Source organism: Terrapene carolina, unplaced genomic scaffold, assembly GCF_002925995.2.
Source record: "Terrapene carolina triunguis isolate 2854851 unplaced genomic scaffold, T_m_triunguis-2.0 Scaffold51, whole genome shotgun sequence".
NCBI lineage: Eukaryota > Metazoa > Chordata > Testudines > Emydidae > Terrapene > Terrapene triunguis.
Genome location: NW_020664402.1, coordinates 910,787 through 928,215, shown reverse-complemented (window position 1 = coordinate 928,215; position 17,429 = coordinate 910,787). Strand labels below are relative to the sequence as shown.

General features: G+C 59.1%; 1 protein-coding gene across 1 annotated transcript in view; it reads left to right on the top strand.

Moving 5' to 3' along the window:
- Positions 1-659: 659 nt before the first annotated feature.
- The window catches only part of LOC113407663 (cytosolic purine 5'-nucleotidase-like), a 29,248-nt gene continuing 12,478 nt past the window's right edge, over positions 660-17,429 (top strand). Inside the window, exons 1-7 of the mRNA XM_026656925.2 lie at positions 660-778; positions 10,031-10,104; positions 10,882-10,999; positions 11,886-11,981; positions 15,884-15,975; positions 16,340-16,397; positions 17,079-17,172. Coding sequence (XP_026512710.1) covers positions 660-778; positions 10,031-10,104; positions 10,882-10,999; positions 11,886-11,981; positions 15,884-15,975; positions 16,340-16,397; positions 17,079-17,172 — 651 coding nt within the window. The remainder of the gene's footprint in view (positions 779-10,030; positions 10,105-10,881; positions 11,000-11,885; positions 11,982-15,883; positions 15,976-16,339; positions 16,398-17,078; positions 17,173-17,429) is intronic.

Genomic DNA, 17,429 nt, shown 5'->3' with positions numbered 1-17,429 from the left:
AGGACAGGGAAACCAGAGACTACAGCAAAGCAGCCCTCGCTGGAGGGGAGAGATGGGGCTGCCTGGCCCCACCTGAGATCAAGAACTGCTAAAACTACACTGTGAGGGGGAGGGGAGCACCCAGGGTTGGCGGGTGGGCATGGATGGTGGTGGCAGGGCACGGGATGGGAGGCGCCCCAGGCTAGCAGGTGGGCATGGGATGGGGGGTATGGGCTGATGAGTGCATGTGAGATGGGTGAGGGGACATCAGGTGGGCACAGGGTGGGCAGCGGGGAGGGGAAGCCCAGGGTAGGATGGGCAAGTGGGGGGCAGTCCCAGAGGGTGGTGAGCTTGGGTCAGGCACGGAGACCCTGGGGAGACAGGCTCATGCCGGGCACGGGGTTGGGGAGAGCACCATAGGGGCACTGGGGGGGGGGGGGGGGGGGCGGGGCCGGGGGGCGCGCCGGGGGACACTGGGGGGGAGCCGTCCCCGCTGGGACTGGACCAAGCCCCGCAGTCTCCGGCAGGAAGCCCCCTCCTCGCCCCGCAGCGAGCCCCGCGGACGGGCCGGGGCGGGGCGGCTGGCCCGGCCCGTTAGCTGGTCAGGCGATAAAAGGCTCCACTTCCAGCCGGCCGCTCGCTCGCTCTCCTGGCCAGGGCGCACCGCACCGGCCGCGCTCATGGGCAGCCTCGCCGGGGAGCCGGCCGCCGCGCTGGCCCCGCCGCAGGACGGGCTCCGGAGCGCCAAGGAGCCGGGGGGCGCCGACGGCCGCGCCCTCAAGAGGGCCTGTCAGCACCGGTAAGGAGCAGCGCGGAGCCGGGCGCCCAGAGCCGACGGGGATGGGCCCCTCCGGCGCTGGCTCGGGAACTCGGAGCTAGCGCCCCGGTGCCCGCCTGAAGCTCCGCTCACCAGCTCGGGGGCAGCCCGCCAGGGGCGCTTGGCCCCATCCGACTCCTCCGCGGCGCCCCGACTAACCGGGAGCCGTGCGCGGGAGTCCCACGGGGAGGGGGGAAGGCGCTGGAGCCTGGCACCCCCCGGTGCAGAGCGCCCCCCCTCCGGGGCTGGCTAGTGACTCCCCAGCAAACCTGCCCCCCCCCCCAGCTTCATTAAAACAAGCCTTAAAAACCAAAGGAGCAGAGTGGGGTGGCACTGCCAGGCCGGCCTGTGCCCTGCGCCTCTCCTGCCTGTGCCTGGCCTGTCTAGTTGGACTGTCTCTGGTACAGCTGGGCCCTGATCTCAGTTGGTCTCTAGGTGCTGCTGTAATGTCCAGGACTCTCAGAGCTGGATCTTGGTAACCAGACCTGAGCACCCAAGGGAGCGTGTGGATTGCGTGCAGTAGCTCTCTGAACACCCTGGCGGGTGCTGCGGTCAGGAGCTGTTTCTGGCTTGGGTGGGCTGGGGGAGGGGGTGAACTCATGCCAGGCACAATGGAGGTCACTATAGTTATCCCTGTTGTGCTGGTGGGGAAACTGAGGCCCCATGAGGGAAAGTGACTGCAGGGGGCTATTGGCAGAGCTGGGAATAAAACCTGGGCCCCAGGCCACCACTCTCTCCACTAGGCCATGCTGCCTGCCTTGTTGCTAATGATTTTAACCTCCCTTGGCCCGGGTGTAAGTGATGACACAAGGTGCAGCGTGTGAGCATCCAGCTCGGGCTTCCAATCAGGACAGCTCAGCGAGAACAAGTCTCTCCATTCTTTAAAGCGCCCATCACTGTGGTATCTAGGCACTGGACCTACCGTAGTAGCCACTGTATCTAGACTCTCCCCAATCTGTGACCTCTTGAGACCCGTGAATTCCTCTAGCCCCTAGATTGCCAAGGCCTTTAAAGTAGGGTCAGTATCCCTGTTTAATTGATGGGGAAACTGAGGCACAGAGTCACAGGATTTGCTCTAGGTTGGCTGGTGAGTCAATGGCAGAGCTGGGCCTGCCCGCCCCATGTGGCAGGCGTAAGCCTGGGTACAAAGCGTTGCCTCCGAGGGCAGCAAAGAAGGGTTAAAATGCCCCAGCCCCACAATCTGATCTGAGGACAGAGCAGATGCACCTGGTGCAGCTGAGCCTACTGGGCAGAGATCTGGGAGGGGGCAGATCTTGGGAGTGGGGGAGGTGGGGGTAGAGGGGCTGGGGGCCATTCCAAGAAGCGGGGTCTGAGACCAACCCAGCCTCTGGGCCCATGGACAGTTCTGTGACTGTCACCAGGGGGATCCAATCCTTCCCTCCCCAGGATTGAGCTCCCCAAGGGCATCCTGAGACACGGGGCCTGCTCCTGCTTCTGCTGAGTCACTGGGAGCTCTGCCATGGGCATCAGCTGGTGCTGGTGGGTGCTGATCTCTCACAAATTCCCTTGGGCACCCTAGATGCCAAGGCAGCCATTGCCTGAGCCCTCTGGGGCGTCTCTGTGGTGCACGCCCCATTTCAAAAGGCGTTTTTCTGCTCTAATAATTTGTATTGTCTCACGCTGGCCTCTATCGCCCATCTTAAAGGGCCAGTGCCCATACCGCTGCCTCCTCCAGGCCAGATCTTTCTTCCTTAGGTGCCCAAGAAATCCCCCCCTCCTCCAGGATCAAACACAGACAGCAGAGTGTGTGTGTGTGGGGGGGGGGGAAGGGAAGTGAGCAGGCCCAAATCACCAGAGCAAAAGGAAATGTCCTGAGGGGGCTCTAGAGGGCTCAGACAGATGCCAAAGGGTTCCACGCGCCCGGTAGGGCTCGCCATGGCAGGGTCTGAGGAGCTGTCAGCTTAGCAGCCCCCAAATCAGGGGCACAATGTAGGCCAGTGGCTCATCCATGTGCCTGAGGCATGGGAGACCTGGATTTCCATTCCCGGCTCTGCTCGGGCTGCCGCTGCTCTGTGCCTCAGTTTCCCCATCTGTAAAATGGGAGTGGGGGTGCTATTCTGACCCACTACAAGATCTGTGATTGAAAAGCACTGCATGATGGAAGTGGGGTGTGCAGAAAAGCAGGGATTCAGCCTGGTTCTGTGTGTGGGGCACAGTGTTTCCTCCTCATAGTGACAGCACCTCCTCCCTGGACACAGAATTCGCCTGTTCCCCTCTGCCTCCTGACTGCATGGGAGGCTGCCCTCTCTGAGCGCAACCTGGCTTCGCTCCTCTGGGGAGTATGGGGAGGTGGGGGCTGTTTGAAAGAGGGCGATTCTCCGGGAGTTTTGCTGAAAGTTTTCTGCCCTTATCTCTGCTGACAGCTACATTCTCAGCTAATAAAAAAGGACAGCAAAATCCAACCAGTAATCCTAAATATTTCTCTTCCACAGCTACCTATTGCAGCAAATCTCTGAGGGGGGGAATGAGGGGTGCAGGGGAATATAGGGAATGAAAGAGGGAAGGGGAACACACACTTGCAGGGCAGCGTAGGGAGGTGTAAGTGGGAGAGGGAATTTGGGGTGGAAACTCCAGCAGTTTTGCCCTGCGCTGGTGAAACGAAGCCGCTGGAGACCTATTTGAACTGTTCTGTCTCCCTTGTGCAGAGCCTAGCCCGGTGGGGTCTCCGTTTCAGTGGCAGTCTCTAGGGCAGGGGTGGGCAAACTACGGCCCTGCGGGCCACATCCGGCCCGCCAGCTCCTCCTGGGGAGCAGGGTCTGGGGCTTGCCCCGCTCCAGCTGGGGAGCAGGGTCGGGGGCCAATCCATGCACCGCTGCTCCCAGAAACAACGGCATGTCCCCCCTCCAGCTCCTATGTTTAGGGGCAGCCAGGGGGCTCTGCTTGCTGCCCCATCCACAGGCGCCACCCCTGCAGCTCTTATTGGCCAGGAATTGCGGCCAATGGGAGCTGCCTGTGCACGGGGCAGCACACAGCTGCCTGGCCATGCCAGAGCCGGAGTGGGGACATGCCGCTGCTTCTGGGAGCTGCTTGAGGTAAGCGCTGCCCAGAGCCTGCACCCCTGACCCCCTCCCGTGCCCCTGCCCCAGCCTGATCCCCCTCCTGCCCTCTGAACCTCTCAGTCCCAGCCCAGAGTATCCTCCTGCACCCCAAGCCCCTCATCCCCAGCCCCAGCTGAAGCCTTCACCCCCCCTGCACCCCAACCCTCTGCCCCAGCACGGAGCCCCCTCCCACACCTTGAACTCCTCTTTTTTGGCCCCACCCCAGATCCCTCACCCCCTCCTGAACCCCAATTTCATGAGCATTCATGGCCCACCATACAATTTCCATATCCAGATGTGGTCCTCGGGCCAAAAAGTTTGCCCACCCCTGCTCTAGGGGCTACAAAGAGTGAGAGGGGCATGGGTTCTTTGCAAGAAACCAGCAGCCAGGCAGGACAGTGGAGGATCATGTTACAGAGCTATGTAATAAAGCTAAGCCATGTGGAATGGCCCAGTCAGCAGGTGGACTAATGAGACCAAATTATCCAAGGCATAAGTGATAACCAGGTCAAAGCAAAGTTATTGGGAGAGATTGTGTTAACATGGCAAAGAAAAAGCGTGTCCCGCAAAGCAAAGCATTCAGATGGAAAAGAACTGAATTGCATTTCCTTCCAAACACTTCCCAAGGCCAAAAGACAGACCAGGGAAGTGCAGAGACCAGCTTGATTTGCAATCAATGCAGAGGCGATTGCAATGCAATGCAGAGATCTCCAGAAGAAGCCAAGTGTTTGTGCTTGCAACAAAAGCAAACATGTTGCAAGTGCATGTTGCTCTCTGTCCATATTGCAAAGAGAGAAAATCAAAATGTGTTAATGATTGTGCAGCCGGCAGCTGGTGCAAAAGCAACGCGAGGTTCTGCAGCACCTTGGCTTGCGATGGAGGAAAGACATGGACAAAGAATGGATTCCAAACCAGTTACTAGAACTGAGTCTCCATATACTAACTCATCAGTGAATGCCCTGTAGAAATAAAAACCTCAGCTAGTTGGTGGGGGGACCTTCCCCAGCGTGTAGCTAATGGGGGATATGTTGGGATGTTTCCAGTACTGCCAATGCAAAACGGACAAAAATCATGACTCCAGCCCCCAGAATCCCGAGATTGTCTTAAAAAATCATGAGATCGCGTGATCTTTTTCTTTGCCTTCTGGCCTTTTAGCTTTTAGAGCTTGCTTGGTTTGCATTCCCCAGCTCTTTTTTGCAGTGGCGAGAGCTGGAAACCTTTTTTTAAATGCAAGTTGAGAGTCTTGTGATTCTGGGATTGGGGGCTTTCAGACAAACACTAAAGACTGTGAGGCTGAATCCTGCATCTTCTATGCCGGTTGGCATGGGGGGTTGGGGTACGTAGGGAATCCTGAGCAGGCTGGGGTCTGTGCCCCTGTGCCAAGGAAATGCTGCTCTGAAGCAGTGTGCAGCCGTTTCATCACCTTGGCTTTGCTGCACGGGCCGCTGTGTGAGGCTGATAAGAGAGTTCAATGAATCACATGTCCCAGCTGTTTACAGAGAGCCCTGGAGATTACGCAAGGCTCTGACGCATGATTGGGGTGTGGGGTGTCTCCCCCTGGCTGGGGGGGTGTTGGGAGTGGGTCACGTGACCTTTGGATTTGTTCTTTTTCCCAGCATGCGGAGGGTGGCATGGGACCCTGTCCGCAGCAGGAGCCAGGTTGGACGATCCTTGTCGAACGGGGCACTGGCTCGGCACCTCCAAACCCTGCCGCACCATATCCTCAAATGCTATTGAAGCCAATGGGTGTTTCACCACCCTCTGTCCCCTCACCAGCATCTGCGGCCTTGGGTGAGCTGGGTGGGTGGGGATGAGCTTCATGGCAGGATCCTGCCTCCCTGCAATGCCCGTGGCAGCCCCTCATGGCATAGGTGGGTGTCTCGCTGCTCAGGACTGTGAGAAGAGCGACCTCACGCACCCTGTGGTCTCACACAGCCCTCACTGGCTTTCATCGGGCTGCAGGGCCCTGTTTGCTCCTCCGGTCCCAGCGCTGCCCACGGAGAGCCTAGCTCAGCAACCGCGTCACCCCGCTTCTACGCGAGTGTTCATCCTGAGGGGTCCTGGAGCCCAGTTCAGCTCTTGTTTGGTGGGCCCCAGGCCAGTATTCGGCCCACTGCGAGTGATGGTTGCACTGCCGTGCCAGGGCCCCTTCTCAGGCCCAGGGAACTGCTGGGTCTCAGTGGCCAGCTCAGCCCTCGGCCTCAGGCAGAGGCTGCTGATGGGGGAGCAGGTGATCACTGGGAATTGTACAGTTTTGTGTCCTCAACCAATGGAATCCACTTTAAAAACAATGAACGTTTGTAACAATGAAATGTTTCCTTTTGTTCTGTCTGTACAGCACCTGGCGCAGTGGGGCCATGGTGCATAACCAGGGCTTATGGGTGCTACCAGAATATAAACAATGCTAATAAGTGACAGCACGGATAAGCTGCACCTTCCTTCTCCAAAAGCCTCACTGCTTGAGCTCCAGGAGAATCTCTGGGAGCACTTAACAGTATTGGGCCTATGCCACGTAGGCGAGCAGGTTACCTTCCATTAGATGAAAGGAGATCTGCCTCTTACTTACACATGCCAGTCCTCTGTCAAGCCAGCCATTGAGAGATGAATGCTGCAGCTCCTCTTCTGCACATCCAGAAGGCTCATAGGCAGAGAAGAGGCGAGGTCTGTGCTCTGCATTCCCACAGCTGACACCAGTCTGCCCAGAAAAGCAACAGTGACAATTCGTAGGGTTCTAGGACCAGAATCTGGCCCCTTGCGTAACCTAGGCCAGAGAACCTTGCACAAGAAAATAACCGCCAGACTGGGTCAGACCAAGGGTCCATCTAGCCCAGTATCCTGTCTTCTGACAGTGGCCAATGCCAGGTGCCCCAGAGGGAATGAACAAAACAGGGAATCAAGTGATTCAGCCCCTGTTGCCCAGGGGAGGGATAGCTCAGTGGTTTGAGCATTGGCCTGCTAAACCCAGCATTGTGAGTTCAATCCCTGAGGGGGGCTATTTAGGGATTTGGGGCAAAAATCTGTCTGAGGATTGGTCCTGCTTTGAGCAGGGGGTTGGACTAGATGGCCTCCTGAGGTCCCTTCCAACCCTGATATTCTATTCCCAGCTTCTGGCAAACAGAGGCTAGGGACACCATCCTGGCTAATAGCCATTGCTGGACCTATCCTCCATGAAATCACACAATGATTCCTGCATCAAACCTATAACTTCTGTCTGAACTAGAGCATATCTTTAGACAGAGACTTCAAGTGATGGAGAATGCACCCAGGCAAGTTGTTAAAAACTTGTGCTTTTTCTAGTCTGAATTAATCTAGCTTCAGCTTCCAGCACTTGAATCTCATTAGGATGTTTTCTGCTAGATTAAAGAGCCATCTGCTATCAGATCTTTTTTCTCATGTAGGCACTTAGAGTGGAATGCAGTGACACTGAAAAGGACGTAGGAGTCCTGGTATATAATCAGTTGGACTTGCGTTCTTGTTCAGAGGTGCATGACCTTGCATTTGGCTATATTAAAACCAAGGTTGTTCAAAGGAGCCCATTTTATTAGGTGATCTAGAACAGGCTGGTTTCAGAGTGGTAGCCGTGTTAGTCTGTATCAGCAAAAAGAACGAGGAGTTCTTGTGGCACCTTAGAGACTAATTTATTTGAGCATAAGCTTTCGTGGGCTAAAACCCACTTCATCGGATGCATGCCTGTATAATCTGTATACAGTCTGTTTAATCTGTCCCCATCATTATTTACTGATCCACCAGTTTGTGTCCTCTGCAAACTTTACAAGCCATGATTGTCTTCTTCCGGAACATTGATAAAGATTTTGAATTGCAGTGGGCCAAGAGCAGATGCCTATGGCATCCCCATTAGACAATTTCCCATTTACAATTACTTTTGAGATCTATCCGTAAGCCAGTTTTTAATCTATTTAACATGGGCTGCAGTGGTTCTCTCCGCTGCTAAAATGTTTATATCAGAATGTCAAGTGGGACTTGGTTAAATATCTTACAAAGGTAATCTATCGATACAGTGACCTTTATCAACCAAACCTGTGAACTCGTTTAAAAAATAGAAAAGCCCACAAGACTTATTTTTCATAAAACCATGTTGATTGGCATTAAGTGTGTGCCTAATCTTTATTGATTGTATCCCTTAATAAACTTTCCATGATTTTGCCAAGAATTGATGTCTGGCCATAAAAGGCATCAGCAGCACCCACCCTGCCCTCCATGGAGCAGACTTGCTCCTTCGCACTACTCACCAGCTCTCCGTCTGATCCTTTGCCCCTGCAGATCAGAGCCAAATGCGAAGTGAACACCTCCTCCACACTCTGGGGGGGGGGGGGGGGGGAAGGGAAATCTGCACAGTGAGCAGGAAGCCTCCCCCAACCCCCGTTGTTTTCCATCAATGCCCAGCGCAGCTCGGCTCCTGTTGTGCTGGCGAGGAGGGTGGCGCGAGGGTTCATGGCTGCTGGATGACGCTCCTGTGGCAGCAGCCATTGAAACCTGGGATCTGGCAACAGCTTCCAGATATGCTGCCTTGGTCGCCTCTCGCCCCTGGGCCTGTCCTCATGCAGCTGCCTCTGGGGAGGGGTGTGTCTTCTGAACACCTTGTGGTGCAGGAGGCTCTGATTTAGGGGGCCCCCACCTCCTTTCTCCTCAGAGCAGCCTGATTTTTGCCTCTTCACGCCACCCTGCTCCCCATGAACACGCTGGTTGATTCCCTTCAACTCTGCTGGGAGCCAGAGACTGGGAACAGGGCTGGGAGCTGCTAGGTTTAAGGCACTTCCACTCTCCGCGGCTGGCCGGTGTTTATCACCTCAGGAAATTTTAGCAGGAACGCCTGCCCATGGGCCAGCTGGAAGTCATTTGGTGCCAGGGTGGCGCCGCTGTGAGGGGCACAGACCCCAGGGCTGCCTCATCTCCCTCTGCTGGGGTCAGGGCAGGAGCTGGGCCCCTCCCCCAGAGGCAGCACACTGGCTAGGGGCTCAGCACATTTGCTTTCATTGCACCTCCTCGTGGATGTCGGGTCCCTGGACCGTCCCCCTGTCCCGGGGCACTGACGCTGGGTTTTCGAAGGGACTGAAGAGTGAAGGCTGCACCTGCCATCCAAAGTCCATTAGATGTTTTGGAAATCTCACGCCACAATAACAACGCCCAGCTCTTATTGCCAGCAGCAGCATTCCCACCCTACAGATGGGGAAACTGAGGCACGGGGCAGTGACAGGATTTGCCCAAGGTCACCCAGCAGGCCTGTGGCAGAGCCAAGAATAATATCTAGGTCTCCTGAGCCCCAGTCTAGTGCTGTACCTGCTAGGCTAAACTGCCCAGCCCTCCTGCCAGGTGCAGGGCGGGCTCCAGCCCTGGGGTTAGGTGGCCCCTCTGTGGTGAGTTTGACCCTTGATGTCTCTGACGGACTCGTTCAGTCGCTCCTCCCCAGATGATAGCTTTGGAGTGTTGCACCCTGCTGGGGTTCCCGCCCGGACACCAGCATTCCCCAAAGGGGCTGTGCTCCCCCTCCACAGTGCCAGTCCTGGCTCCCCCCGGCTGGTGGCTCCCTTGGCCAGCTCTTGCTCCTTCGCAAGAGCAGAGCCTGTCTGTGCTGCAGGAGCTGTGGGAAGGGCTGGCTGCTCACTAGGCTAGGGGAGCCCATGGCAGCCAGCCTGTGTGCACAGGGTGGGTCTGAGTGGGGCATGGCCGTGTTACCAGCGTGGCCAGGGCCCCAGCATCCTGGCAGGCCGTGGGCAGGTGGTTGCAGAGAGGAGACTGTCTGTCTCTGTCAGTCACCAGCAGCTAAATCCCCCTGGGCTGGAGGTGAGGGAAGGACAAATGCAGGTCCCAGCTAATGTCCCTGTGATGGCAAACCCAGAGCTAGCCTGCCCGGAGCAGCGCTGGCGTGACCGGGCGCTCACCAGCATTCCCCTTCAAAGCCTCGGCCCAGCTCCCCTCCAGAGATACAGCCCAGCGGGACGGGTGGCGAACTTGGGGCAGGGGGCAGGAATGTCTCTTTGGTGGTGGCAAACTGTGGTTCTCCCAGGGGCTGCTTGAACAAAGGGGGGGGGTGAGCTGGAGGGGGTGCCAGGTGGGGGGTGTTGGTATTAAAGGGGGGCAGTGCCAACTGGAGAGCGAGAGCCCTGGGGAAGCAGGGCTGCCCCCCATTCACCCTCTGCTGTCATTTTCCTTCCAGGATCTTTGTGAACCGCAGCCTGGCTCTGGAGAAGATCAGGTGCTTTGGTTTCGATATGGACTATACGCTGGCGAGTGAGTTCTGGGCCGGGAGGAGGGATGGGGTTCCTATAGGGCAGGACTTACCTCTGGCCTGGCCTGTGAGGAGCTGGGTGGCACCATGGGATCCAGTCGATGGGCCCAGGAAGAATTCTGGGTAGGCACCAAGCTAACCTGCCTGGTCCGTGGTTTGGTCTGTGAGGTTCTGGCCTGTATCTGGGATCCCAACAGTTGGGCCTGGTGGCTTTGCCACTGGTTTGGGAGTTCTGCTGGCTTCCCCCAGTTTGATCCTCACTTCCCAGTTTGGTCCGGGGCCCAGGACTGTCTGTGGTGGCTGCCTGCTGAGCCCCCCGTCTTGTTCCCAGAAATCCGGAGTAACCCTCCCCTCGGCCCCGGCGCAGCTCTGGATTCACACCAGGTTCTGGCCATCGGCTTGGATGGGAGCAGGGGCTAGACCCTAGTTAGTTCTAAGGCTGCCTCTCGCATATACCGGCTAGCTGGCCCCATATGGGCCATGCCCCAGTGGGGATGGGGCGCGAGTGCCAGGGGCTCCCCACATTCCAAAGGCAGGTTCCATTTGCCTGCCCCAGCGGGGCTCATGCTGGTTACGCTGTCTGCAGCATACCAGTGCCAGTGGGTGAACTGGGATCCCTGCTGTAACCCCCTGCCCCTCCCCCTGGGTGTCGCTACAGCCTGGGGTCTTTGGGGGAGGCAGCCCTGGGCCCTATTCCCTTGTTTTGGGGAGAGGGTTCCCTGCGCCGGCTGCTGGAGCTCTGGCTTGTGCTCCTCTTCACCCTCCCTTCCCGCCCGCAGTATACAAGTCCCCAGATTATGAGGAGTTGGCCTTCGAGCTGCTGCTGGACTGGCTGGTCTCCATTGGGTACCCCCACGAGATCCTGAAGTACCAGTATGACCCGACCTTCCCCACCAGGTGAGCGCTGCCCCCCACAGCCGCTCTGGGCTGTCCCCTAGCGAGCCCCACTGATGGCTTGGGGGGGGGCAGTGACGCTTTAAAGTGCCCCTCCTTCCCCAGTGCACCAGGCTCGTGGTGTCTGAACACCCCCAGTTCAAAGGGGTTTGGTTTACACCACTTAGTGGCTATTTGCCCCCTTGGATCTGAGAGTCAAGACGGGCTCCCTGGGTATCGTCCTCTGGAGTGAATGGCCAGGGGCTGTGTTGCTCAGCGCCCAGGAGCTCCAGTCAGGGGGGGAGGGGGGAGGTTCCCTTGTTTGTCATGGGGAGGGGGAGATGGGGGAACCTCCATTGTTCCCAGGGGGCTTGGGCCCTGTCCGTTGCCACCCTGCCTTGTCACTTACCTCCATGCCAAGCAGGGGCCTGTTGCTGCCATTCCAAGTTGGCACCCCCATGCCCAGGTGTAAACACAAGGCACAGGACACGATGGGTTGGGCCCTGGAGGCCCAATTGGTCCCAGGTGTAAACCCAGTGACACTAGTGGGGTGACACCAATGCGGACAGAAGACGCCGTTTTGGTGGTGCCGTTCAGCCAAGGGCATGAGTGGTTTCCTGAGGCCTGTGGAGTCAGTCAAGCCACCAGGTGACGAGGGATGGGCAAGGGGGGCTGGCATTGCCCCCCCCCCCAGGTCACAGCGCTTCAGAACCCAAGGCCCTGCCACTCAGACGCTGCCACGCCAGCGGAGCCCACCACCCTGCTTCGGACGCAGCTCCGCTGCTGGGACTCCATTCCCCTGCGGGGAGGGTCGGCGGCTGGCGCCGGGAGGTTAGAGCAGCTCCTAGAGCTGGTTGCTCTCTGAACGGGGCTCCCCCCGCCCCCGGACACTCTCCTCTCCCCCCTGCAGGGGCTTGGTGTTTGACGCTCAGTATGGGAACCTGCTGAAGGTTGACTCCCATGGGAACCTACTGGTCTGCGCCCACGGCTTCCGCTTCCTCAGTGGGTAGGTGCCTTCGCTGCTCCTCTTGCCAGCCCAGCAGGCTGGCTGGTGCGGGCACAGCCCTGGGGTGGGGCGGGAGCCCCGGGAGACTCTGGCGCAACCCCCCACCGTCAGGGGCCGGCGGAGCTCTTCCCGTGCTGAGTCCATGGGCTCCCGAGTGCAGATACGTGGCAGTGTTTCCCTCCTGTGTCTCCCTATCCCATCGGGACCCTGGGCTGCTCCTGACCTCCTCACTCCCCTTGAGTCCAGTGGAAGCCAGCAGACTGGGCCCCGATCCTGCTGAGGGCTGAGTGCCCGCTGGGCATAGTGACCTGTGGGGTGGCCAGGGCATTTGGCCCCTTGGCATTGCCAGTGCAGCCTCAGGCTCTGCGTATCCTCCACTGCCACCCACCAACTCCCTCCCCACGACCCTGCACTGTCCAGAGGCGTCTGACTTGCAACGGCCCCTATTAGATTTCCTCCTATTGTGGACACTTGATCCCAGGGCTGAATCGTCCTGATGCGCTGGGCCAGGCCCCTGCTGGATAAGAGCTATTCCTGGCCAGGCTCCTAAGGCAGCTGCTCCGTCCTGCCACCCGCTCTGCCCGCGGGTGCTGAGGGATTAGCACGCACAGCCAGACCTTTGGGTTCTCGGGTTCTCTTGCTGCCAGCCTGCACTGCCCAGTGTCTGCTGGTGGGTACCTGGCCTGGCTACACAGCGGGGCCCTACAAGTGCCAGGAATCAGCCCTGCCCAGGGAGGGGGCTGGGAACCAAATGCACCTGTTGCCCCCGGGTGGTTTGTTCGCTCCTTGCCCTTGTCTCCGTCGCTCCTGCATCAGAGGGGGTGGGGGACAGCAGGGCGGGTGGCATTGAGGTGGGCATGGAGGACCCTGGAGCTGGCTCCCTGGTTTGGTGCTTTGGGGGAGAGGAGAAAGGGCCTTGCAGGGGTCAGTCTCCAAGTTGCCCTTGAGTCACAGAGTGGGGCTTGCCCCTGAGTCTGGCACTGACCATGGTGGAAGGGTCTGACTCAGGTACTGTGGGCCGCAATGGATCACGTCCCTGACAATCCCGCCTGCTCTGACCTCTCCGGAGATGTTAGGCCCACCCCCATGTCGTTCCCCTTGCAGGGCAACTGGAGGAGGACCCTGCTATACAAAACCTAGTGAAGGTATTTCCTCGTCACCTTGGCCTCTGAACACCCCACAGTCTTTAATACACTTATCCGCACCCAGCCCTGGGAGGCAGGGCAGGGCTGTTCTCCCCATTGGACAGAGGGGAAACTGAGGCACAGAGCACCCAAGTGACTTTGCCTCGTCTCCCAGGCCAGCCCCTAACCAGTGGGCCATCCTTGCGCTCCTGGGATTGCTGCCGGTGCTCTGACCCTGGGCATAATGAAGCCTGCACATTGCTCCCGGGAGGTGGGGGGGAGCCAGGTTGGGAGGGGCGGAGGGATGTCTCCAGGCTGCTGTCATGGTTCTAAATAAAGCGCAACAACACCAGCCTGCTGCCGGCCCAGCACTTCATCTTCTTTATAAACACGGCGTTGTCCAGCGTCCCGGGGTTGCGCCTCCCCCGCAGCCCAGCACTCATCCCTGGAGGAGCTGCCCCTGAACCGCAAGGGGAGGTGGGGCAGGCTGAGGCTACTCGCCAAGGGGCAAATTCACCCCAGTGCTGAGGCTGGCACCGGGGGCACATCAGGGCATAGGGCTGGCCCCAGTCCACCCTTGCTCCCCTGCCCCAGAACACCTCTTGCACTGGAGAGGGGAGATCTGAGGGGCCTGGCTCTGCCCTGCCCTTGGTCACAGCTTTGAGCAGGGGGTTGGACTAGATACCTCCTGAGGTCCCTTCCAACCCTGATATTCTTTGCCTGTCGCCTGGCATGGCCATCTCTGCTTCCGCGGGGAGATGGCTGTGCCATCAGCTCCCTTGTGGCTGCGTTGGGAAGCACTGGGGCAGATTGGGGGAGAGCCGCATGCTCCCAGATGGGGGGCTGTGCCCCACAAGGAAGTGTCTCTGCCCAGGCACGGGGCCTGGGACGGTGCAGCAGCTGGGCACAACAGGACCAGCACTTCCATTGCTTGCCAGGCAGGGGATACTTTTAGCCAGCGTGTTTTCTTTCCAACCAGACGCTGGGCCGGGGCGATTGTTACCTTCCATCCCCACGGCCTGAGTGACTGGGCAGCTGTGAGCACAGCTGAGCCACCGGCTTTGGGGGTAGTGGAAACATGCAGGAGATTTAGGGAAACATGAAAGAATGTGGTGTATATTCCCCCCCCCCCACGCCCCCGGGCGCTCCAGGGAGACATTCCAGGAAGGGCATGGGGAAGGTCGTCCCCTTCCTGGAAAGGGAGGAAGCCTCATGCTGAGGGATTCAGGTTGCGCTGGGTTTATCTGGAAAACTCCCGAGGTTTGGGCAGTGCAGCTCGGGACAAAAGGCCCAGCCGGGGAGCATCATCTCAGGGGCCTGTCTGAGCCCGGCTAGCCATGGGGCTAGATCTCTGGATGGGGGCAGAAGTGCTGGTCCCCCATGGGGCAGGGAGCAGGTCGAGAATCAGACCAGATGCAAGTAGGATTCCAGGGGGTGGGGTCCTTTGGTGGGAAAGTGGCCAGCGAATGCCCTGTATTGTAGTGTATAAATAGTGCAGCCCTGTGTGCCCTCGCTGATCATCCTGGGGCATCCTGTCAGCTGGTGGGGGGCACGGGGTCAGTGTCAATGGGGTGGGGGGGGGTGCTGTCAGCATTGATTAGGGTGCAGGGGGGTGTCCCATTCTCATGCTTTATAGTAGGGGTGGGCAAACTTTTTGGCCCGAGGGCCACACCTGGGTATGGAAATTGTATGACGGGACATGAATGCTCACGAAGTTGGGGTTCAGGAGGGGGAGGGGGTGAGGGCTCTGGGGTGGGGCCAGAAAAGAGTAGTTCAGGGTGCAGGCTGGGGCAGAGGGTTGGGGTGTGTGGAGGGGGTGAGGGCTTCAGCTGGAGGTGCAGGTTCTGGGGCGGGGCTGAGGGGTTTAGGGTGGAGGAGGGGGATCAGGGCTGGGGCAGGGGCACAGGAGGGGGTCAGGGGTGCAGGCTCTGGGCGGCGCTTACCTCAAGCAGCTTCCGGAAGCAGCAGCATGTCCCCCTCCGGCTCTGGCATGGCCAGGCGGCTCTGCGTGCAGCCTCGTGCACAGGTGCTGCCCCTGCAGCTCCCATTTGCCACAGTTCCTGGCCAATGGGAGCTGCGGGGACGGTTCCTGCAGACGGGGCAGCGTGTGGAGCCTCCTGGCTGCCCCTAGACGTAGGAGCCATAGGGGGGACATGCGCTGCTTCCGGGAGCCGCGGTGCATGGAGTGGCCCCCGACCCTGCTCCCCAACAGGAGCTCAAGGGCTGGGTTAAATCAGCTAGTGAGCTGGATGTGGCCTGCGGGCCATAGTTTGCCCACCCCTGATTTATAACATAGTTTTTGTTCTCTTTGCCGTGCAGCAGCAGCCAATCAGTGCTCTTGGCCTGTGACTGCTGGGCTCCTTGTGGGGAGCTGGGTGGGCATTGCAGGCTGGCCGGCTCCCTGCTGTGGGTGCTGCTGGGATGTCGCACGGGGCCGTGCAGACAAGCACGTGGCTTAGGGGGCTGCAGCTGGCTCTTCGCGGTGCTCTGTGTGTGCAGAACACACCTGCTCCAGCCACCCAGGAGCTGGCCTATGCAGGGCAGGAGGCCTGGCTTAGGGTGCCAGCTTGTGGTAACACTGGGTATTGCAGGCTGGAAGCTAGAGAGAACCCCAGGGTTGTCTGTGTCCAGCAGCCTCTGTGGGAAAATCCCTGTAGGATTCATCACAGCTGAGCTCAGCCTCTGCTCTACAGCATCTGCCCTCTCTGGCAGCTCCGCCCTGGCCCTCACTCAGCCAGTGCCCCCCAGTCCCTCACACGGGTTTGTCTCCCCCTCCAGGGCTGAGATCTGGAATTATTACCCCAACAAGTTCATTCAGCGGGACGATATGAAGCGATTTCACATTCTCAACACGCTCTTCAACCTCACAGGTACGCAGGGCTATGGCCTCCCCCCATGTGCAGGGGGCAGCTCTGCTGTAAAATTCACCCCCCATTTCCCCTGGGGGCCCCCCTCACTCACCAGGATCCCCGCCTCTCTCTGGTACCTGTCTGCCCTGCAGTATCTGAGCATCTCACCCGAATGCGTGTACCACCCCCGATTGTGCCAGGGCCATGCAGGTGACAGCTGGGATCGGAGGCCCAGAGAGGCTAAGTGACTGGCCCAGGGGGGTCTGTGGCAGAGCAGGGCTTGAACCCATGTCCTAGGCTAGTGGCTGGGCCACACCCACAGCTCCCAGGGCCCCTCTCCCAGAGCCTGCTGCCTTGCTGACCTGCCCTCCCTTTCCCTTGGCAGAGACCTATCTCTACGCCTGCCTGGTGGATTTCTTTACCAACTGCTCCAGATACGTCAAGTGAGAGCCCCTGCCTCGCGGCACGCTGAGGATTTGAGGAGTGTGGGGGGGGGCATCCCGCTGATCCCTGCGCTCAGCAGCCCGACTGGGTCCTGCCATCTCCGCAGCAGGCTGGGAAAGGTCCAGATGCTCTGCCAAAGCCTGGCTGGGTTTGGCCCTGAGTGGAGCTTTCCTTGGGACTCGGGAGGGGGTCCCCGGGGCCGGGGAGGCTGGCAGGTTTGGGAGGTTCAACATCCCTGCTGATTGCCAGAGCGAGAGCCCTGGGGCCTGGCAGTAGCAGATGCCAGATGGCCAGTGGGCAAGCTGTCACGCCACCCTGCTTCCGCCCTGCCTGATAGGCAGCCCAATCTTCTCCCACTGAGACTCCGGCCCGCCTGGCTGCCTGTGTCTGAGACGAGCCCCCCAAACTCCCAACCCCTGGGGCTGCTGTGGGAAGTGCCTGGCTGCTCTGGGGCCTGCCAGGGGCACACACCAGCCCTGGGTTTCCCTTTGCTGGGTGTGGTGGGGAAGAAGCATTTTGCTGTCTGGGGGGCCTGGGGCAGCAATCCCCCCCTTCCCTGGGGTGTCTAGGAGTGCCTTGGCTGCCATCCCAGCTGCACCTCCCCCTGCCCCACTCAAAGTCCCCCAGCCCAGTGCCCCTCTTCTTTCCCCACTGACCATTTTCTCTCCTCGCTTTCCCAGCTGTGACACGGGCTACAAACACGGCAACCTCTTCATGTCATTCCGCAGCATCTTCCAGGACGTGCGCGAGGCCATGGACCACGTGCATCTCTCGGTTGGTCGCTGCCTGGGAACCCCTCAGTGGGCTGGGAGGCCTGGTCTGCATTGGGAAGCTTGCACTGGAATCAGTTTAAAATCCCAGTGTAAATCCACCATAACCGGTTCCAAGCAGGCTTAGCCAATGTAACATGGCAAGTTACTGCCGTGGGCTACACCTGCTTGCTCCTGTCTGTAGCTGGGGTGTGTGTGGGTGACATGAGATTTGATCTTGGTGACACCAGGCCATGGTCTCCACTCCAGACAGTGCCCCAG